General features: G+C 36.7%; 1 protein-coding gene and 1 pseudogene across 2 annotated transcripts; both read left to right on the top strand.

The window, feature by feature from the left end:
* The first annotated feature begins 4,562 nt into the window (after nucleotides 1-4,562).
* Nucleotides 4,563-7,210, top strand: LOC145050509 (glutamate receptor 2.9-like; annotated as a pseudogene).
* A 10,586-nt stretch (nucleotides 7,211-17,796) lies between these two features.
* On the top strand, nucleotides 17,797-22,102 carry LOC145054339 (glutamate receptor 2.8-like). 2 transcript variants are annotated; one of them, XM_079002496.1, is made up of 7 exons: nucleotides 17,797-18,826; nucleotides 18,922-20,081; nucleotides 20,153-20,459; nucleotides 20,546-20,943; nucleotides 21,038-21,418; nucleotides 21,509-21,691; nucleotides 21,809-22,102. In XM_079002496.1, the coding sequence occupies exons 1-5, from the start codon at nucleotides 18,556-18,558 to the stop codon at nucleotides 21,416-21,418; spliced, it is 2,517 nt and encodes an 838-aa protein (XP_078858622.1). In that variant the 5' UTR covers nucleotides 17,797-18,555; the 3' UTR covers nucleotides 21,509-21,691; nucleotides 21,809-22,102. The 2 variants fall into 2 exon arrangements, with proteins under 2 accessions (XP_078858622.1, XP_078858621.1); XM_079002495.1 differs by having other exon boundaries at nucleotides 21,799-22,102.
* The last annotated feature ends 1,026 nt before the right edge of the window (nucleotides 22,103-23,128 follow it).

The raw sequence follows: 23,128 nt of genomic DNA, 5'->3' as shown, positions 1-23,128 counted from the left end.
ATTTAGCCTAATAAGCTGAATTTTATCCAAACACTTAAATTAGCTTATTGTGGGAATAAGCAATAAACACCTTTTTTTTCTATCCAAACACCCCTTAGTTTTGTCTATCTTGATTGTTGCTACCAAAACAGGTTGTTAGATGTGTTAGTTGATAAAAAATAAAAACAATACATGTAGTTTGGGATGGATGGATTGTGGGATGAGATATATAAAAGAATGACGAAAGAAAATCTATGTAACAAATAAGTTTGGAGAGATCAACCCTAACATCTGGTTATAATAGCCTCAGTTTGAGCCATTCATTTGGTTCCCAAAATAGAAAATACCAAAAACTTGTTACCTTAAATTGTTGTTATTAAAGTTGGGAAGGTTTACCCACAAAACCCATTATATTTACAATAAATCGTTGTGACTCCAACTTTATTTTTTTCCTTATTTGTCACTATATTTTAGAAAACCTTTTATTTTTGGATCATTGGCCGGTCACCAAAAGGTCATGATAATATGTCGGTTTCGTATTTTTCATAGTTTGCATTTAGCCTTAATATTTAGCTATTTACGTATGACTTTGCAATTAACCCCAATATTTTGTTTGTTCCCCATTTGTCATTATTTTTTAGAAAAAAAAAATCATTTTAGCCATTGGCCAGCCACGAATAAGTATTTTAAAACGTAATAACTTAAAATGAAAAAAGAAAAATACGAAGGCACGAGTTGAAACTACGACCTCTCCTTGACGGGTGGGACGTGTTAGCTACTAAATCAATGACTATTTTTTGTATTATTAATCTTTGTTGTATTTAATATACACGTGTATTTTAAAATGATGAAAAAAAACTAGTGTAAGTCATGTGTTCGCGACATCTAATAAACAATATGTCATGGTAATCTTTAAGCCAATTTAAATTGTTAATTCATTCATAACTCATTTAAAAAAACAATTGACTATTTCTAATGACAAGTTTATTGGGAAACTAGATACTTCTAAAGAGTTAAAACAGTGACTTCTCCTGGAGGGGTGGGGCGTGTTAGCTAGTAAGTTAATGATTTTTTTTGTATTATCAGTGTTTGTTGTATTTAATGTACACATATATTTTAAAATGAAGGAAAAAAAACATAGTGTAATGTGAAACAATTTTTATTTTTTCATTCTCTCCCGATCTACACAGTCTCTTTAACCAGTCACTCATCCTCATGATTCCAAATTCCGCCTCCTCAATCCTACTTTTTCCATTTTGTCATCTGAACTTGCTATGACTTTATCTATTTCGTCTCCCAACTATTACTTTTGCCTTTCTTTTTTGGCTATCCGACTCTTACTCCTTCAACATGTTTAGTGTTTCAACCTCAAATGACATATTTCAAGGTATATCGCTAACACGAAACCCGACACGAAAATAAATGGGTTGACACAAAACGATACGTTAATTAAACGAGTCGGATTAAGGTCAAACACTTTCAACTCGTTTACTATTTCGGCACAACACGAACCTGCCCGACACGACACGACACGATTGCCACATCTAATACTGATGTTAAGATCACTGCATCCAAGCGTTGTCTATATACTAATGAAAGACTCATAGTATCCGACTATCAACCCATGAAAGCCTTTGATTTATGATCTTCGACATGTAAATCCTTTGACACATTCCAAATCTAACAAAAATATTCTCACAATTCAAATGGCCCCTAAAAGACTTTTAATATTTTCTATTATGATTATGATTACATTCATGTGGGAAATTGCCACTGGATCTAAAATTTACATTGGGTTTTGTTTAGTCTAGGTTTAGTTTGTGATGTTAAACACTTTTTATAACGTTGGTTTTATTCTTGTTTTGATATTAGTTGGAATTTTCACTATATTTGTATGGATACCTAGAGTATATTGCTATTTCCCAATAGGTAAATTCATGGGTGTTTCATAGCACATATGTGACATCCCAAAAATACGAGCCAAAAATTTTCATTTTTAAAACATATACTTTGCAAAACATTAGAAATAAAACATTCGCCGATCATATCATTTCATAAAAGATGTTGCGTGCGTGGAAACCATTTTATAAAACATAATAATGTCATAGTACAAATCCCCAGGAAGATCTCATAGTGCGGAATACAAAGCATGTATGTGATGTGCCGCTACCGCGCCAGCTCCTTCCCCTTCGAAGAAAAGGTACCTAAAACCAAAACTGAAAACTGTAAGCACGAAGCTTAGTGAGTTCCCCCAACATACCACATACCATACAATCACATAACATACATATATTGTCAGGCATATCTGGGTGCCCGACCTACCCCTTCGGTCCTCTCGACCGGATACAGACTAGTATATCTGGGAGCTGGCCTCCCCTTCGGTCCTCTCGACCGGATACTGACTAGCATATCTGGGTGTTGGTCTCCCCTTCGGTCCTCTCGACCGGATGTTGACTAGCATATCTGGGAGCTGGCCTCCCCTTCGGTCCTCTCGACCGGATACTGGGGACTATTTCACCCCCTACTACTACCACATAACACATATATCACATAATCTATCTAGCATGGTTGGGCACGACCGCCCCTTCGGCCCTATCGACCGGTATTCTGGGGGACTATCTCCCCTTACTGTCACTAGCACATAGCATCATATCATACTAGCACAATAACATATCACAGGTAGCAGCAACCCTAGATGAATATCACAGAGACAAACATCTATCATACAATTCCTACTGGTGGGCCGACATTGTGGCCGTAGACCCACCGCTACTGGAAGGTAACTCACCTCAAACTAGCTGCTGATCTGCGTGGGAACTGACTGTCTTCTGCTGCTGCTGCCTCGGAAATCCTCCAGCTATAATTCCCATAAAATACTCAGTCAAATACTGCTAACTGACCTCAGGGTAAAATGACCATTTATCCCTAACCAAGCTAAGAGTCAAAGTCAAAGTCAACTTCCAGTTGACCCGACTCGCCGAGTTGGCTTGCCAACTCGCCGAGTCCCTATCCATTCGATTGACCATAATCCCGTCTCTACTCGTCGAGTTAGGCATTGACTCAACGAGTTTTCTTCTAACCGATGTCCAATAGTCCTTCATCCTACTCGCCGAGTTGTATGAGCAACTCGTCGAGTTCATCTTCATCCGAAGAACATGCTATGCCGAGACTCGCTGAGTTGTATGAACAACTCGCCGAGTCTGTTCTTGAGGCAAGAAGATTTCCTTGGACTTGCCGAGTCAGGGTATTGACTCGCCGAGTTACTTCATGGGTGAGTCTGGCTTCCGATTCACTGAGTCACGCCCCATGACTCACTACTCCACTTCGCAAACACGAAAAGGGGGAAAACTCGAGGACTCGCGACTCGACTCGACGAGTCTGTCACATGCAAATACTATATAGTCGATTTTGCTTGAATCCAGCTCATGCCACACCTAGATTTGGGTTTCTAGGGCTTGATTAACACGTAAAGTTTCCAACTTTACGTGTAAATAAACACCAATGAAGGTTTTAGGGATCAAAATGCACTAAAAGAGTAGATATAGGGCTTTCATGCAATATGGCTTCATAAAGGTAGTGGATCCGAGCTCCTGGAGCTCAATCATGCCTAGATTTAAAGGTTAATCAACTTATTACAGACCCTAAATCATACCCAAGCTTGGAAATGGCTCAAGAAGGACTTTAATGGAGCTATAAGGGACTATAAGCATGAAAACAGAGGGAAACTGAGTTATACCTCAAGGAAATCACTGAAATAACACCAAGATGTCTGGCCTCCTTCTTCTCTTCTTGATCTACTCTCCTTTTCTCTCAAAATCTTCAAGAAAACACACCAAAGCACTTCAATCTCACAAGGAACAAGGGTTGGATGATATAGGGAGCTCTGAGGGTGAAGGGGGCGAGCTTGGGGCGCATAAGGTTGGTTTAAATAGGGTGCAAACCCTTGGAATTAGGGTTTCATCAGACAGCGGGGACTCGCCGAGTCCAGAATATGGACTCGCCGAGTTGCCAACTTAAACGTGTTCCATATCTCGTCTCTACTCGGCGAGTCGGGCCTACAACTCGCCGAGTCCAAGGCTAAAAATGCAAAACACTTAGATAAATTTCACATACCAGGAACCAGGTGCTACAACATATCTTCCCTCTATTAAGTCAAATCTTGATTTTTCAAATTTACTTCCAACTTGAATCATTTAGTCATGTTGACTTCTGAAAATAACACAAGTAGACATTAGATGTCTTGTAGAAAAAGAACCTTGCAAGACTTTGAATGAGTAATTAGACTAACCAAAACATAGCCATGTATTGACCAAATTACTTTGGATCAAGAGTTCGAGACACTTTTATTTATATATGTTAAAATAGTTATACAAGCATAAAACCTTCTTAAACCATTCAAAACAAGTATATGATATAACATTTGAAATTATGGTTTGCTTAGAATATTAATTCATAGAGTTGACATCAGTGGAAGCTATAACAAATTTCTTCCTTTGGAAAATTCTAACCAACCGTGTGATGGACGTTTGGATACAAAAGAAAATATATTATGTATTGAAATAATTATATGATTCCAGGGAACATGCAACAACTTTTAAGATATTTATATGAATCTACGTAAAGAATAAAGAAGAATCTAAATGAACATGCATAGTTGTGCATGTTACCTGGTCTCTTTGGTTGCTTTCTTAATGTTGTGGTTTCTTCTGCAAGCATCAATGATCACTGCAAATTTCAGCATTGGTGTGATTCTTGATCAAACTTCTAGGCCTGGAAAAGAGGCCAAAGTAGCCATTGAGATAGCAATTCAAGATTTCAACATCAAAATTCAAAACCAATCAGACAATTGGTCTATATCTTCAAAACTCTCGAAACAAACCCCTTCATGCAACTATTGCAGGTAAAGTATTATGCTTTTCTTAATAAAAAGTTGTCAAATTCATGTTAAAGAAGTTTGATTTGGTTGTATAGAATCGTAAGATGATGTGGGAATGCAACAAAACATCTTATTGATGAAGACAATGTGAAAGCCATTTTGGGAGGTCATACATGGGAAGAAGCTTCTGCCATAGTTGAGGTTATCAGTGAAGCTGGTCATGGTGTCCTATTATTTCTCTCACTAGCTAGTACTACTAGACAGTTAACAAAGATGAATGCAATTGCTGCCATATTACAGTCATGGGGTATACCCCAAGTTACTCTCATATACGAAACTTCACATCTAGCCTCAACAACATCGATCATTTCTGACCTCTCTCAGGCATTTCGACAAACAGGTTCTGAGCTAATCCATATCTTGCCACTAGCAATTGGTTCATCGTTCTTCGATGAAGAGCTTGACATGCTCAAGAAACAACAACGCCAAGTCTTTGTAATTCATACGTCTCTGCAACTCGGGATTCGCCTCTTTCAAGCAGCCAAGAAGATGGAGATGACCGAAGACGGGTATCTATGGATTGAAACTAATAGACTCACAGATCTTTTTCATTCCATTAATTCCACCATGATTTCTTCACTGAAGGGTATAGTTGGAGTCAAAAGCTACTTCCCGGAAAAGACACCAGATTTCCTAGATTTCAGGAAAAGATTCCGACAAAAGTTCCGTTCCGATTACCCAGAAGAAGAACAGGACGAGCCTGGAGTTTTTGCCCTGCAAGGATATAATGCTGTGAAATTGTTAGAAAAAGTTTCACTTAAAAACTTTGATCACAAAAGACCATTCAAGCAGATTCCCTTCGAGATCGTTAACGTGATCGGAAAGGGATATCACAGTGTGTACTTGACTGAAGAATCAGGGTTTTCAGAGAACGTTGACGGTGAAATCAATGGAGCAACCGCTTACTCCAATTCTATGGATAGCGTGGGACAAGTTTTGTGGCCGGTGCAACCGTGGTATGCTTAGAGAAGACGCCGAAATCTCGCCGGAAGTTTAGAGCATCAGATGAGGGTCGGCGTTCCTAGTCGATCTCTATTTAAGCAATTCGTGAATGTGGAATATAATCCCGAGAAGAATCAAACAGTAATCGGTGGATTCGTAATCACTGTGTTTGATGAAATAATGAGAGAATTGAATCTCTCATACGATTATTTTCCCTTCAATGGTTCTTGCGATAAAATGATGAGAGAAATACCTGCAAAGGTCACCATCATAACCTTAACAACTCTATAACGAACCAAAACTTTTTTGCACATATCGCTAATTTGGTATTTTTTCTCTCGAATCGTTGCAGACTTTTGACACAATAGCAGGCGACGTAACAAATGTGTCGACCTGGCATGAGTACTTGGATTTCACACGACCTTATACGGAATCAGGTTGGATATGATTGTCCCCATTCGATCCAGAGTATCTAACCGGCCATGGTTGTTCATGAAGCCTTTCACTGCAACAATGTGGTGGTTAATTGCAGCAATCACCCTTTACAACGGTTTCATCATTTGGTTAATCGAGAGACCCCATTGCAAGCATTTTCAAGGCTCCATCATAACCCAAATCGGAATAGTAATTTGGCTTGCATTCACCACACTCTTCACTTTGTGAGGTACCATTTACAAACTTTCTCTAATCTTTGATCTCGTCGTTTCACACATGATCAATTTCAGGGGACTGGTTGCATAGCAATCTGTCAAGAATGGTGGCTGTCGTTTGGCTGTTTGTGGCGCTAATCATCACACAGAGCTACATGGCTAGCTTTGCGAGCATGCTCACAACTCAACGACTCGAACCCACCACAACCAGAGTTGAGATGCTCGGAAACATGAATGCAACCGTGGGGTACTGCAACGGGTCCTTTGTGAATCACTACTTGGAAGATGTTCTTGGTTTCAACAACATCAAAACCAACATCTATAATTCAATTCATAGATACGCAGAAGCCCTAAACAGTGGTGAAATCGTCGCCATCTTTCTTGAAGTTCCGGCAGCCAAAGTATTTCTAGCTCAGTACTGCAAAAGCTTCGTCAGAACCGTAGAGACATTCAAAGTTGGGGGTTTCGGTTTCGTAAGTGCTTGTGAATTGTGATTGATTTTACCAAAGTCAAGTCTTTAGACCTAAAAATTCAAACTAAATCGCAGGCATTCCCCCGGGATTTTCCTAGGCTTTCGGATGCAAACAACATAGTGATTAGGGTAACAGAAAGTGGGAAACTGAAAGAACTTGAAGATAAGTTTCTAATATCTGAGAAGTCTGTGGATGAAGAATCTTTTCCGTATATGGTATGGGCAACTTGAAGTGGTGTTATAACAAGAAGCAACAAGAAGAGGGGGGTGGTGTTCATGGTGTTAACACCATGTTAAGAGGAGATAGATAGATAGATAGAGAGAGAGAGAGGGAGAGAGAGAGAGAATTTGTGCAACCAATAGAAAATCACGTTTCATCTAGTCATGGCCACAACAAGAAGCAACACAAGTAGATACAACAAGAAGGGGGGGGGGGTGTGGTGTTGATGCATCTTAACGACATTGAGGATGCTCCACCTCAGCAACAACGAGATGCAACATGTCCCATACCTTATACTCTAATGAAGATGAGAGTCTTAGCCTTCGGAGCTTCTCCATACTATTTGAGTTAACAGGAGGAACATCAACGGTTGTTGTTGTCGTGTACATTGTCATGAGGACTAGAGTATTTAAAGAATATATTCAGGGATTTGTAAATTTTTTCCAACTAATATCGACATTTATGAAAGACCAACGACATCAAATGAGACAATCATCGAGAGTAGTTTCCGATGCAGAAAACCCCACACGCCCTCCGGTAGTGGACAGTGGTTGATTTGGATGGCAGGATGGTCAAATGAGACATTCATGTTGGGATCGTGGCATACATTTAGCTTATAGGAATATTATTTTTTCTTTCATTAGTGGGTGTAGGGAAACTAATTAAGGGGTGTTAGTTCATTAAAACCCGCATCCCATAAGATAATGTCACGCCATGGTAAGGCTCCACCACGTTGTGGCCACCCAAAACAATATTGACATTTGTAAATTAAATTTGTACCTGAAACGGGTGTTACACTATGTGTCTATTAATGAGTCACATATCTTCAATGATAATTGTACTTTTTGGTGATTCACATACGAACATTCGTGTCTTAAGATTAATAGATACATGTTAAGATATCGTACACATTTCTTTGATAAGAATTGAAAAAGGATATGAAAGCATTGAATTTATTGTACGAGTTTTAATACATCATCGTGAATCTAATGTATTATAAATAGGAGTATCGATTTGAATTTGAAGCATACCATTCAAACATAAATTTTAGAAAGAAAGAATAAAAGATATTTTGTAAGAGGGAAATATCAATTAATAAGAGATCGATGAATTACTGTAAGAACTAACTACGATATGAGATATACACCCGGTGGATCATGTGAGTGCATAGTTACTTTCAGCGTACACAATTATAGATAAAATAATTTAATACTTGAATTTCATTATGTATTATATGCTTATTTAATGTTATCTATTATGTGGATAAATTGCATGACAAGATTATGATTAACTTGGTAGGTGTTTGGGAATGCTTTTTAAAGAGACTTATTAACTTATTGAATTTCCAAAAAGCCATGAATTCCTGGTTTTTTCCAAAAAGCCAATAAGCACTTTGAGAAGCAATCCCAAACACTCCCTTAATGGTAAATCATGAAAATAATTTTATAGCTTTATTACTAAAATTATTTTATTACCATAATTAATTTATATTTAAACTGGGTAGTGAAAGACAAATAGTGGTGTGAGGCCATGACCATTAATGCACATACTATTATGCTACAGGGACAAGGCATATGTCGAAGTAAGATGATGATCACTGATTATTCTAAACAGTCTAGTGGAACCTAGCAGACTTATTACTGTTAGACGTTAATAATCATACTTTTCATTAATTAAAAGTTAATTAAAGATAGTATGTTTAAATCATGTATTTTTAAATCGTTTAAAATGCACCTTACATATAATTATGATAGTTTATATTTACTATATGTAAAACTAAAAGATTTTAAATTTATATATGTAATATGATTACTATGTGTATAACAATCATGCAACATGTGTCGTCACATGTTTGATTATACATTGCTAGTCAAATTAAGAGCATGTCTCATTCATGATACCATGCTATAATAGAGGTATTGTAACACCCCATTTATTAAATAAATAAATTAATAAACATATAGTAGCCCTAAAATCGATAATTATATATCCAGGGTTGGTCTCGAGGGGTTAATTGCTACTATTTTAGAAGTTGGTGGTTAAAAGTATAAGTTTTGGATTGATTTTGTAAGTATTTATGAAGGCGGGGACTAAATGGTAACTTCTGGGAGTTAATTTGAAGATAATTTGGGGCTAAGGGGCTAATTGGTAAGTTTTAGACCTAAGTTAAAAGAAATTGTTATGGAGAAGGGCCATTCCTGCCATTATGGAAGGAAGTTTTATGAGGAACGGTATTTAACTATTTCATTGCCATTCATAACCCTAAACCTAACCAATGTTCATCCGCCACCCTCTCCACCCTCCTTCTCCTCCCGACGCCATCATTTCTTCCATAGTTACTGTGCACCACCGTGCGGAGGACGCAACCCATCGAGTCAAGCCCCGTTGCCTTCGTTCCTGTTGTTGCTGGAGACGGAGACCGATGATGGAGCATAGTTCAGTCGGAAAACAACGGGAAGCAAGTCGTAGCCACCTGATGTCGCCAGTAATGTCGGAAATGGCCGGAGAAACCCCCGAGATCGGAGTGTGAGCTGTGAACGAGGAAGAGCGGGGTGCGGACAACCAAAATCTAATTGTTAGACCAACTCGTTTCGCATTTCTGTCCTTCTCGAGGTGTTCGACATCACGATTGCCACTGTTGCCGTCAGAAATGGCTTCAGCCGCCACTTCAACCTGTTCCAAGTGCCAACTTCTTCCTAGTCGATGGTTTGGAAGGTGGTCTCGTATCGGGAAGGGATATACGTTACTGTGGAGGCCGTAAACCACCAACCACATTCGTCGTTGCAGTTGTTTCATCGGCCCTTTCGTCGCGCCGCCGTTTGCTTTCATCTTCCGTCGCCACCGCCCACCATGGAAGGTGGCTGTGTGCGTGTTTTACTATGTGTTTAGGTGTGTGTGTGGCTGTATTTTCCATTGATAGTGTGTGTTGTGCATGTTTTGTCTAGCCGGAAAATCATGAAAGCCACCGCCACCACGTGCCACCGCCGGCCACCACTAAGGTGGTTGTGTGTGTGTTTATGATAGTTAGTGTGTGTGTTTAGTTTTGGATTGAATCATTGTAATTGTAATTAGCAAAAGAATAATGAAAAGAAACCCTAACCACCACCGTGAGGTGGTGGCTGCCGCCACCGGTCGCTGTGTCGGGTAACGTTGTACCTTGTTTGTATTGTGATTCGTTTGAGATGTTTGGACAAAGGGACTAAAACCCTAATGGGCCTAATGAACCCTAACTGATCAATAGACCTAGCTACTGGGCCTATTGGGCTAAGATGGGGTTGGAAACCCTAATTAGGGTTTTGAAAACCCTAATATTGGATTTATGGGCCTTGGACTTATCGGGACCCACATTTGGGCTATTGGAATGGGAGTTGTGTATAAAGCCCAATCACACCATATGACTTATTTAGAAGAGTGATGGACTTAATGGATTAAGTCCTTAATGGGTTAAGTGAGAAACACTTAACCGTAGTTGTCATTTTATATGAAACCCTAATTTTGGGAATTTGATTGGGAACCGCACTTGAATCATTCATTAAACTTAATATATTAATTAATAATCATTTGCAATCAACCTAAAGCAATATAGGACTTGATGGATTAAGTCCTTAATGGGTTAAATAGGAACACTTAAACATAATCATCATTTCATGTAAGAAACCCTAATTTTAATTGGGCCTTGAATTGAGCCTTTCTATTGGGCTTTGGTAATTGGGTTATTAATGGGCCATCCAAGAACAAGCAAATGGACTAGAATAATTTAATGGGCTTTAGGGTAAGCCCCACATGAGGGTTTGGCCCCAATCTGGAAAATTGGGTCGTAGATGGGCTATAGTTTCGGCCTTGATGCTTATATGATATTGGGCCATTGGAAATGCCAAATGTTTGGAATGGACTATGTAGTTGGGCCTTTAATTATGACCATGTAAAGGGTTGGGCCCAATTTGGAAAATTGGGCCATATGTTGGGCTTTGGACCATTACCTGACTTTTGGGTCTTTGGAGTGTGAGTTTGACCTTGGGCTTGGAGCCCAATTATTAATTGGGTGTTGTTTGATGTTGGCAGTTCAGGAATTTGTCAATCACCAGCCGGAGCTTCATCTGCGGGACTTCAACAGTGCCATGTGAATTATCCTCACTATATCAACATGGTCTACGACTCCAAGGCCGACCCTTTATGGATTGTATCCGATTATGGCATGATATGTTTATTGATTACATCATGGTAGTTAGGACGGTGATATGCTTATGCTTAGTGGCCTGGTTAGGTCGGTGTCATGGTCATAGGATGATGCTATGTTAGTGACCGGTTAGGTTTGTATCGCGGTTATTAGGATGTTGCTATGATTAATGATTTTTTAGATCGGTTTGACTGTTATATGATATGGGCTAGCGTATGATATTTATGTGGACATGTTTGTTTGGTTGTGGGTTGGGTTGAGGCGGTCCTACTTTGTGTTGTAGGCTAACATACCCAACGAGCGGTCTGGATAGGCTGTAGGCCCTGCGAGGCGGTCCAGTCATGCCGAAGGCTCAGGAGCGGTCCAGATAGACTGTAGGCCCTGCGAGGCGGTTCAGTCATGCCAAAGGCTCGGGAGCGGTCCATATAGGCTGTAGGCCCTACGAGGCGGTTCAGTCAGGCTGAAGGCTCATTATGCATGCTGTTATGTATTTGTTATATGATATGGTTATATTTGTATGGGGTTGGTATTTTGGGGGAACTCACTAAGCTTGTGCTTACGGTTTCAGTTTATTGTTTCATGTGCTTCAGATGTCTCGGCAGGGCGAAGGCGTGACCGTACACATTCTCGTGTTTTGGACGTATGGTTTCTGGGATACTTTGATATTAAACTATTTTGAAAACGTTTTGTAATAATTAATGGTTTCTGGATCTTTGGAAAGTTTTAAATTGGCTTGATTTTTATGGGTGCTACAGTTATAAGGACATAACCTATAAAATGACCGTTAAATGCGTGTCCTTTCACTCACTGCCTCTTTATTTGGTTAATTGTCATTAGCCAAAAGGGTTCGGTAGGACAATGTCTCCTCAAAAGTATAACATGTAAAATACTAGAACAAAATTCTTGTCCTAGTTATATTAGTAAATGTGAATAGTTGCTAACTCATGAAAAGTAGGGTTGTTCACTATTTAGATAAAAATGAATTATCCAATTGGACAATTTGGATTGAACTATTTGGTTTGGATATTCGGATTTTTTGATTGGTTTTCAACAAAACCGAATTATTATTTTGGATTTCGGATTGGTTTTGGTTTATAAAACAAGAACTGAATAGTCCAAAAAAACCGAATAAACATTTATTATTTATCTATTTATAATATATATCTATAATTATTTATTAATTTTGTAATTTATTTTTTCAAATAGGTTCAAAACGTTTCACCCGATAAAAAAACATTAATATGCATTTTCTCTCGAAAGTTTTGTATCTATAAAATATTTAACTATAATATATCTTCTTATGAGTTGTTTATAAATTTCAAATCACAACTAAATTATTTGTTTTTGCTTCTGTGTAAAGTTCGGTAATATTATAATTATATGTCGTTTTAAAATGTTGCGGTTTTTGAAAACCGAATTATAAAAACCGATCCAACCGAATTGTAACTGGATCGGATCGGATCGGATTTGAATTTAATTTGGACAATTCGGATCCATGTTTTGAAAACCAAAATCAATTTGGACTTACTTGATTGGATCAGATCAAACCGATCCATCTAAACGAACACCCCTAATGAAAAGCACACATTATTTCTTATTGTCTATTTATGGAGCGTGTGTGGTTAAGCGTCACATAAACTTGATATGTAAGAAGAAGATGATGTGACACTTGTGGTTGTGGTTTGTTGGCGAATCGTGTGTGTGGTTAACCGACACATCAATTAGAGAACCACACCATACTCAAGGGGTTGCACATTTTTGCATGGTTGGTTCACAATCTTATTTGTGAGACCTTAGTATCCCAAGCACAAATAGAGGACATGCAAATCCGATATTAACATGCAATTAATAGTATTAATAGATCTCAAAAGATGTATGACTTTCATGGATATTGAAACTCGCAAAGGGCATTGCTTACCTAAATAATTTCATGGTGTGTTGACGACACCCCTCTACACATTGCAAAGCCAAATATGGATCCCATCCTTAATAAACAATAAATTTGGGTTGAAAATTATTTAAATGATAAATAATACAAACAAGAATGAAATTAATATTGAATGATGTCTACAAGATAATCCACTAAAATCTACTGCTCAAAGGATTAGTTGGAATGATGATCAATCTAATCCAAATTCGTAGTTTGAGAATAGTTTTCATTTGTGAATAGAAAAATCATGCCTAAGACAAAGCTCTTCCTAAGGTTCCTCTAACCAAGACCCGATAACCGGACTCCGCGTTCACATCACCAATAACAAGACAATGTTACAACCGACCTCCAACATAATATTATGTAATAAACAAATGAGATATGTTTACAGGAAAAAACCATCTTGATGTAGAAAGAGTGTATGTATGGGGGAGAAAGAGAGCTCCAAAGTTTGGAGATTAAACCCCGTCAACCTCATAATGTGGAATGATGGCTCTATTTATAGGGACAATGAAGGCATCATAAATGACAATGGGGAATAAAGCTTGCTATGGATTATTCCGCACATGCTTTTCTACTCGATTGGTGCTATGCTTAGCCGATGTTGTCCCGCTCATCAAACCTTATCCTACACAACCTAGTGTTGCTCTGCATGGCTAGAATCAACACCTTGGTCAATTTAGTCACTTCAGTTAGGTCATGAATGGATCCAACACCATTAGTTGTGTAAATAACAAGAAGTGGTAGTTAAAGGGTATTTTTGGTAAAATTTGTTTGTAACTAGAAACTGAAAGTTTGTAGTTGGTAGCTGCTCTACAAGCTAGAAGACATAAATTTTACGTGCAAAAAATAGAAGTTTTCAACAAAAGTAATTATAATCTTTTAAAATGTATAAAAGAATATATCTACCAATAGCTCTAAAAATTTCTTGAAGTACAATTTGGATTAAAAGTTTTATTCTAAAAATAAAAGTTTGACCGCAAACAAAGTTTTTAATTTAATTCCAATCATTTAAATAAAAAAATTAAAATCTAAAATTTTATAACAAAAAATCGAAAGCCAGGAAGTAGGGGTGTTCGTTTGGATGGATCAGTTTGATCCGATCCAATCAAGTGAATCCAAATTGATTTCGGTTTTCAAAACATGAATCCGAATAGTCCAAACTAAATTTAAATCCAATCCGATCCGATCCAATTACAATTCGGTTGGATCGGTTTTTATAATTCGGTTTTCAAAAACCGAAACATTTTAAAACGACAAATAATTATAATATTATTAAACTTTACACAAGAAGCAAAAACAAATTACTTAGTTGTGATTTGAAATTTATAAACAACTAATAAGAATATATATTATGGTTAAATATTTTATAGATAGAAAACTTTTAAGTGAAAATACATATTAATGTTTTTTTATCGGGTGAAACATTCTTATTTGAAAAAATAAATTACAAAATTAATAAAAAACTATAGATATATATTATAAATAGATAAATAATAAATGTTTATTCGGTTTTTTTGGACTATTCGGTTCTTATTTTATAAACCAAAACCAATCCGAAATCTAAAATAATAATTCGGTTTTGTTGAAAACCAATCCAAAAATCCGAATATCCGAACCGAATTGTCCAATTGGATAATTCGGTTTTATCGGTTAAAAATGAAAACCGCCCGTTTTTAGGCGGCTGACCGGAGTGGTCCTACTCTGCAGTCTGAACCATGTCCAGCCCTACTGTGGAACCTTTGACCGTTACAAGATTTTCTTCTTCTTCTGTCATTCCGGCCCAAATTCTCCCGATATCGCTCGTTCTTTCGTTTTGATGGTCGTTTCGGGGTGCTTCCGATCACTTGAATATAAAGATAGTCGCAATCGGGTCTCATCAACCAAATGATGAGGCTGGTGTAAAGGCTGGTGATTGCTGCTATTAACCACCGCATTTTATCAGGTCTCTCGATCAACCAAATGGTGAAGCCATTCCAAAGGGTGGCTGCTGCTATTGACAACCACATTTTAGCACTGAAAGGCTTCATAAACAACCATAGCCGGTTTGATGATTTGGTTTGAATGGGATTGGGGACAATCATCTCCAAAACTGATTCAATGCACGGTTGCGTGAAATCCAAGTACTCGTGTATTCTCGACAATGCATCGTAATAATCATATGCCAGATTCAACGGTCTCTGAAAACCTTGATTATTCTGCTCAAGTGGTATTTTGAGATCAAAGTTTTCAGGTGAAATTAGTTCAAACAATTCCCCGACACTATTATATCCTTGCACGGAAAAAATTCCAGGTTCGTCGTGCTCTTCTTCTGGGTAATCGGAACGTAACTTTTGTCGGAATCTTTTTTTGAAATCGAGGAAATCCGGCGTGTTTTCCAGTAAGTAGGTTTTAATTCCATCCATACCCTTCAGCGAAGAAATCATGGTCGAATTAATGGAATGAAAAAGATCTGTGATTCCATTCGTTGAAATCCACAGACACCCGTCTCCTGCCATTTCCATCTTCTTGGCTGCCTTAAACAGGCGAACCTTAATAAGTTCCAGCGACTTATGAATTACAAAGACTTTCACTTCTTGTAGCTTGAGCACCTCAAGCTCTTCTTCTAACAAGCACGAACCAGATGTTAGTGGTAAGATATGGTTTAGCTCAGAACCTGTTTGTCGAAATGCCTGAGAGAGATGAGAGATGACTGATGCTGTTGAGGCTAAATGTGATCTTTCGAATATGAGAGTAACTTTGGTCTCTGTTCCAGTGGTGAGTGAAGCTTTTAGAAGAAACCACAGCATTGAGAAAGCAACCAAAGTGTTGAGGTAACTTGAAAACTTATGCATCTTCATTGATATTCTTCCTTATTCATTACATAGACTCTTATATATCTCAAAAGTTGTTTCCTATTCCCCAAATGGTCATTCCAGTATAAAATAATTTTTTTTTGTACTCAAGATTCCATCACACTGTTTGTTAAAAAGTTTCCCAAGAAAAAAATTTGTTGTAGCTTTCGATGAAGTCAAGCCATCAGCAACACTTACATTGTGAATGTTGTTATAGTAAATATGAATGCAAATGTCTTAATCCGAAGAGCTACCAATGGTTTAAACTTTAAAATGCAATGAAATTTTGGTTATTCTTAGTTTACAATGCATCTTATGTCAACTTGTGTCATTTTCAGAAGTCAACATGTACGTGGCTCTGACTAAATAACCCATATTCTCTTACATTAATACCCATAAAGAATTGTAATTTTATTGTTTGACTATTTGTACAAACTTTAAACGCCCTCTAAAATATGTAAAAAATAAAGGGATGCTAGGGACCAATATCAAATTACAATGTTGTAAAAAGAAATGAAAGTTGGACGCGATAATAAACAAATTAATGGAAGTACTTTGTCATTTTTTGCATTTACTCTATTTATTTCAAGTTCCATATGAATTTCCATAGAGATTGGATTTTGGAGCCACACCTCCTGTTTTATAGACAAATAAAACGATTCTATGTTCTTAAATTTGTTTAATGTTGTAAGAAAATTGAGATTCAAGTATATGCCACTTAGGTCAAAATAATGCTGATATCAATCGAATTGTGTAAACAAATATCAAATAAGATGAATCTGTTGATTACTACAAAGATGGGTGAAAAAATACAGATAAAATTCGACTAAAGTGATTGTGGTTTTATGTGTGTGCCAAGTTTGAACAGAAACAAGAAAAGCGTAAATTGAGCAAAAGTGAGAAAAGGGCCAACTTACAAATGAAAAAAAATAAAAAAACATCTAGCAACATGAACCCAAATCAAGCTATTAATAACACTACCTCCACACCTTACAACATGAATTGATATTTCAAAAAGATCATAATTGATATTTCACCCCTATGTGTTAGTATCATGAATTCTAATATGAGATAATCACCGAGGATACTTTCTGATTCATATACAAACTAGAAAGCAACATAGTAGAGTTGTATTCTTGTGTAGGAATGTTCAAGATGTTAGGATAACAAAAAAAAGCGTACAGTATATTGATTATATATATTCATACTATTTGCAAAATGGATAAAATTAACGAAATATTCGGCAGTTAATAAATGTTTCTCTGGAAAATAACCGTCACATGTGGATCAAATTCACTTTATGAAAATGTACACTGATCAGCACATCTTACTTGTAGTAGATCACAATTTGAGTCTTTTTTGATACTCATATATATTCTAATATTTACACTCGGTTGCCTTGTGACACCAAATGACCAACTTTTCTAAGTTGTTTGATGTAATTATTTATAATTATAAATTAGCATGAAACAATAATTGAGTTATTGTGGTTAAGTTAAAGACTTCACAAATATTTATTTTATATCGATAATTATATTTAATCTAAACATTAATTTCATTAGTTTGTTAATTAGATTCTAACAACCCGTTTTCTTGCAATTCAGTAAACACAAATTCGTAAACATGGTGGAAAGAGTCAACAAGAAGAGTATGCCCTACGTAGCATTATTATTATTATTATTATTATTATTATTATATTTTCATCCAATTGAAATTTTATTATATAGCTTGCTTTTTTTTTCAGCTCATAAAATAATATGTTTTTTTAATCATAAAGTCAACTAAATCATTCAGTTATTTTTGTACGTAGCTTTAAACAAATAACCTTCATTTTCTGAATACAAAAACTTGCTTTCCATTAGATTACATAAGAGTAATTCGAGGAAAGTGCAATGAAGTTGCTACGCATACTAAATAAATAAAAATCAAAACAATATCTCTATCATACCAGATAAGTCTTATAGTTTGATTTTTTTTATTCTCTTATTGGTTGACATCTTACTTATTAATACAATTGTAATTACATGAAAATTTCCCTAAACTATCCAAATGACTGGGACTTATCATCCAGAAGCATACATATTATTTTCTTACCTGTATGATTTGGACATAAAATGTTGAACATTTCCACGACTTTCTATATTCCTTTGCAATTTGTGAATGAAAATATAGTTAGTCGACTTGAATACACTGAAGAGATATTTCTTATGTCATGGCTAAAACCTTGAAATCATTTCTATAGTCTTTGTTGACTTTTCTTATAATATAATACTCATATATACTTTCAATAATAACTGAATAATAGTAAATCAGTTAGATCACACCTTTTCCTATATATATATGGTGAAAGAGTACCAATAAAAAATTGGGTGGGATTGTCTTTTACTCTGTAGGCATACTCTTTCTTTTCCTATAATGAAAAACAAGCTTATGTCTATTATTGTTATTTTCACCATTTGTTTGTTTAAGATACCTTTTATTGTTAAAATCGATGCCAAATCTATACGAAGTAACTCTAGTGATCCATTTGTCATTGGTGCAATTGTGGATATGTCATCTCGAGTAGGCAAAGAGGCTAGAGTTGCCATGGAAATTGCCATAGATGATTTCACTGCAAAAACAAATCAAAACTTGACGCTTTACACCACAAATTCGAAAGGAAATATTGTTCAAGCAATCCAAGAAGGTAACTCAACTCATCTAATGCCATTTGTTTTGTTCAATATGTTTCTTTTCTTTTTGGTAAAACCAATATGTTTCATGAACTTGGTTGAAATGCAGCCACCTATCTCATTGAAACACATAAAGTGGAGGCGATTTTAGGGCTACACACCATGGAAGAAGTGGTTTCAGTTGCAGAGGTATGTAATGAAGCACAAGTTCCAACTTTCTCTCTTTTTGACTCAGTTCCTCAATGGGCACTAGATCGGTGGGCCCCCTTCCTATTTCAAGCTTCGCCTTCTCAGTTTCCTCAAATGAAAGCTTTTGTTGCTATTCTTGAATCTTACGGATGGAGTCGTTTTACTTTCATATACGAAGATATCAATTCAGCATCCACTCAAATCATTCCACATCTCATGGAAGCCATTAAAGAATCTAGTACTGTAGAAATAAGCAGCATTGTAAAGCTCTCGCCTTTATCCTCTTCCTTTTCATTGCCAAAAGAACTCGAAAGAATCAGTAAAGAACAATGCAGAGTGTTTCTTCTTCATTCCTCTTTGGAAACAGGCGTTCGCCTTTTTGAAAATGCAAAGAACATGGGGATGATGGAAAAGGGTTATGTGTGGATCACAACAAGTTTAATCACAGATCTTCTCCACACTGTAAATTCCTCTACTTTTTCCACAATGGAGGGCGTTTTGGGAATTGGGAGTTTCTTCTCACAGTTTGATGAATTTACCACAAAGTTCCAGAAAAAGTTTAAACTCGAACAACCTGAAGAAGAAAACAACATCCCTGGGGTTTTTGCAGCTCAGGCGTATGACGCTACATTGATTGTGGCCTCTTTACAATTCGTTGACCAAAAACCACTTGCATCACATATATTTCCAATCATAAATGTTATAGGAAAATACTATAGAGAACTAGGGTTTTGGTCAGAAGGACTCGGTTTTTCTGAGGTTATTAATGATAAAACCACTTATGATCCCTCTTTGAAAAGTTTAGGCTACATTTTTTGGCCTGGGAAACCGTTGCATACTCCAATTGGATGGGCTATTCCTACAAATGCCAATCCATTACGAGTAGGTGTCCCAACAATGGCCATGTTTAAAAAGTTTGTAGAAGTGAAATATGATCATAAAAATCATAATCTCACTTACAAAGGCTACTCAATTGAGCTTTTCAAAGAAACCATCAAGCTCTTGCCTTATTACTTGCCATATGAATTTCATCCCTTTAATGGAACATACGATTCTCTGGTGAAGCAAGTTTATTTGAAGGTAAATCAATGACTCAATCAATCATATATTGTTCTTGTTATTGGTATTAAATTCTTTCTTTATTCTTGTAGAAATTCGATGTGATAGTTGGTGATGTATCAGTAGTATCGAGGCGATATAAGTATGCTGAGTTCACGCATCCGTATACAGAAACAGGGCTAGTGATGATAGTGCCTGTTACATCGTATCATGGACAATGGTTATTTGTGAAGCCCTTTACATTAAGCATGTGGGCTTTAACAATTTTAATCAATATATATAACGCCTTTGTGATATGGCTGATTGAGCACAAAAACACCCCTGAACTTGGAGGATCCGCTTTGAATCGCACTGGAATTCTTCTCTCTTTAGCCTTCACTAGAATGTTCTTCACTCATGGTAACTTTTTAATAAAACATTCCACGCACATTTCAATCCTCTTGTAACAGTGTTAATCTGTTATCATCATCATTATCATCATTCAGGTGATGAAGTTCATAGTAATTTGACCAGAATGACAACAGTGGCGTGGCTGTTGGCGGCAATAATCATCGGGCAGTGTTACACCGCTAGTCTCACCAGCATGCTCACTGTGAAACGGCTGATACCTAAAGTAGCAGATTTTGAAACCCTAAAAAATGGTAATGCAGTTGTGGGGTATGGCCAAGGAGCCCATGTTGCCAGTTATTTGGTGGATGTTCTTGGTTTCAAGAATCGAAACATTAGGGCTTTCACTTCTCCAGAAGGATACGCACGTGCCCTTAAAAACAGAGAAATATCAGCGGTTTTTCTTGAAGCTCCTTTCACTAAACTGTTTCTCGCTAAGTATTGCAAGAGCTTTATCACTGCTGGACCTACATTCGGGGATGGAGGATTTGCATTTGTAAGATTATATAAACTTTTCTTAATCTATCATTTGAATATCTGTTGGATTTGGGGATACCGAGTTGTATCTATGTTATATGATTTGGTTGCAGGTGCTTCCGAAAGGTTCTCCAATGGTGGCTGATTTTACTAAAGCGTTGTTGAATGTGTCTGAAAGTGGAACCCTACAAGAGATAGAGAGAAGAATGATTGGGTCTGAGAAATGTGTAGAGATGGATTCGGATCATGATGAGTATGAAAGTTTGGGTCTTGGTAGCTTTTGGTCGCTTCTTGTTTTGACAAGTGGGACTTCGACTATTGCTCTTGTAATTTATGTTGTTATTAGCTTGAGGGATTATTGCCGGATCGAACAGAAAAGTATAATTTCAATTTTTTCAGATGTTAAGAAATACTTTGTGATTCCAAGGAAACGAATCTCAAGGAAAGTTAGCGATTTAGAAAGTCCTAAAAATCTCAACTTGGAAATGACTTGAGTAAGTGCACCAATTTTTAAGTTGTCACAAATATTAAAAATCAGAGTATCCATCTTTGTTGTGTTTTTATTATTGATATTGAATGTATAGGTATTTGGACATTGGTGTGGACAAACTGGAAAAAAGAAGAACAATCATTAAGTTCAAATAGCAACACCATGATGGGGATGCCATTCATGCACATGATGGACATCAACAAGAACAATTCTCACCATGCTGTCATGTGACAAATGGATCACATGAGGTCAGCCACATCTACCAACCTTTTTATAAGTAAGGATATTATGAAAATAGATCATATACCCTATGATTAAATTTTTCTAATTTACTTGAAAGATAATCCCGACTTGCATAATGTGATCCTCTTATAATTGTATTAGAGGTATGCAGATGGATTGGGCTTTCTGGGCTTTTATGGATTAGATTTGGATTGGGCTTTAGATGTCATTGATCAGGATCTTGGAGCTTTGCAGAGGTTGCAAATATTTTGGTAGGACGGGTCCTCAATTTGGCTTTATCTAGGATATTTTTTTGATAGATTTGGGCTGGTTGGACATTTTGTTAGCTTTTTCTCATTTGGTATCTATATAATCATTTTTTGTAAATTTTCCATTTGTAACAGTTAGTATATGCAACATCTGTGATTTGGTTTTGTTGTGTTTATAAAGGTTAATTGGTTATAAATGTGGCAAGGTATATTAAGAAACAGTGAGATGAGCTTTAAGGGTTGATAGTGAGAAGAAATTAAAGTTAGCTGCTATTAGTGAGTTTGACCAGCATTGACATTGGGGTCAAACTCAAGATTATGAGATTTAGTGAGATGAATGCTTTGAAAGGTAAAATGGTACAATAATGTAAGTAATTAATGAATGGTCGGTGGTTATGCGGTCATCATTTCCTAATTATCATAGACATAGGTGAAATTAAGGTGTAATTTAGGTAGAATAGATTAGATTTGCCGTTTAAAAAAAAATTATCATGGATCTTTATACCATACTTTTCATACACTTAACACATTGCCCCAAAGTTTCATTTAAGGAGAGAAAGGAAAGGAAGCGGGAAAATTGATAAAAAAAAGCATTGCTCCCGAGTAGGAAGAAGAGAGAAAGGAAAGGAAGATTTTTACTAATCTTACTTATAAATTGTCTTCCCAAATCGGGAGGAAATGGAGAGAAAGGAAAGGAAGATCAATCCCTTTCTTTTTCTTTTCTCTCGTTTTTTTTTTTCTTTCCTTTAGTGAACTCGGGAGCGAAGTTAATATCTCTTGAAGAAGATGAGTTGTTGAAGACTTGAATTGATTCACACATAATATGTTCTGATTAGGGAGGACATCAACCTATGTTTTAAAAAGTGCGCCTAAGGCGCTAGGAAACAAGAGAAATGCCTCCAACCTCCAAGGCGATGTCGTGTATAGGAGGCATCGGTTTTTTTCTATGAATTATTGATTTTTTTAGGCACCAAGGCCGCCTTTAGGGATTTATGTACCATTGGGCTTTGGTTTGGGCTCAATTCTGCCATATACATATTAATTATTTTTATTGCTTTTTAACTGTAATCATATTTATGTGTTGTTTATTAGTTCATGCTTCACATGCATCGATGTCGACTCTACATTTCTTTTGGGTATTCTAAGAGTTCTCGACAATCACCATAAATCCATGTATATCCTTCCCTCATTTATTTATCGATGCAGTTTTCTTCCCTCGTTCT

The sequence above is a fragment of the Lactuca serriola genome, chromosome 5 (genome assembly GCF_051521515.1).
Source record: "Lactuca serriola cultivar US96UC23 chromosome 5, Lser_US96UC23_V15, whole genome shotgun sequence".
Lineage (NCBI taxonomy): Eukaryota > Viridiplantae > Streptophyta > Magnoliopsida > Asterales > Asteraceae > Lactuca > Lactuca serriola.
Note: the sequence above shows the minus strand (reverse complement) of the source record. Positions and strands in the feature narration are given on the sequence as shown.

Excerpts from the sequence above, each read along its gene's own strand:
- LOC145054339 (XM_079002496.1), top strand. The coding sequence starts at position 18,556 with ATGAAAAACAAGCTTATGTCTATTATTGTTATTTTCACCATTTGTTTG. Across the intron at positions 20,082-20,152 it reads TGAAGCAAGTTTATTTGAAG|AAATTCGATGTGATAGTTGG; the intron begins GTAAATCAATGA and ends TTATTCTTGTAG. Across the intron at positions 20,460-20,545 it reads TAGAATGTTCTTCACTCATG|GTGATGAAGTTCATAGTAAT; the intron begins GTAACTTTTTAA and ends ATCATCATTCAG.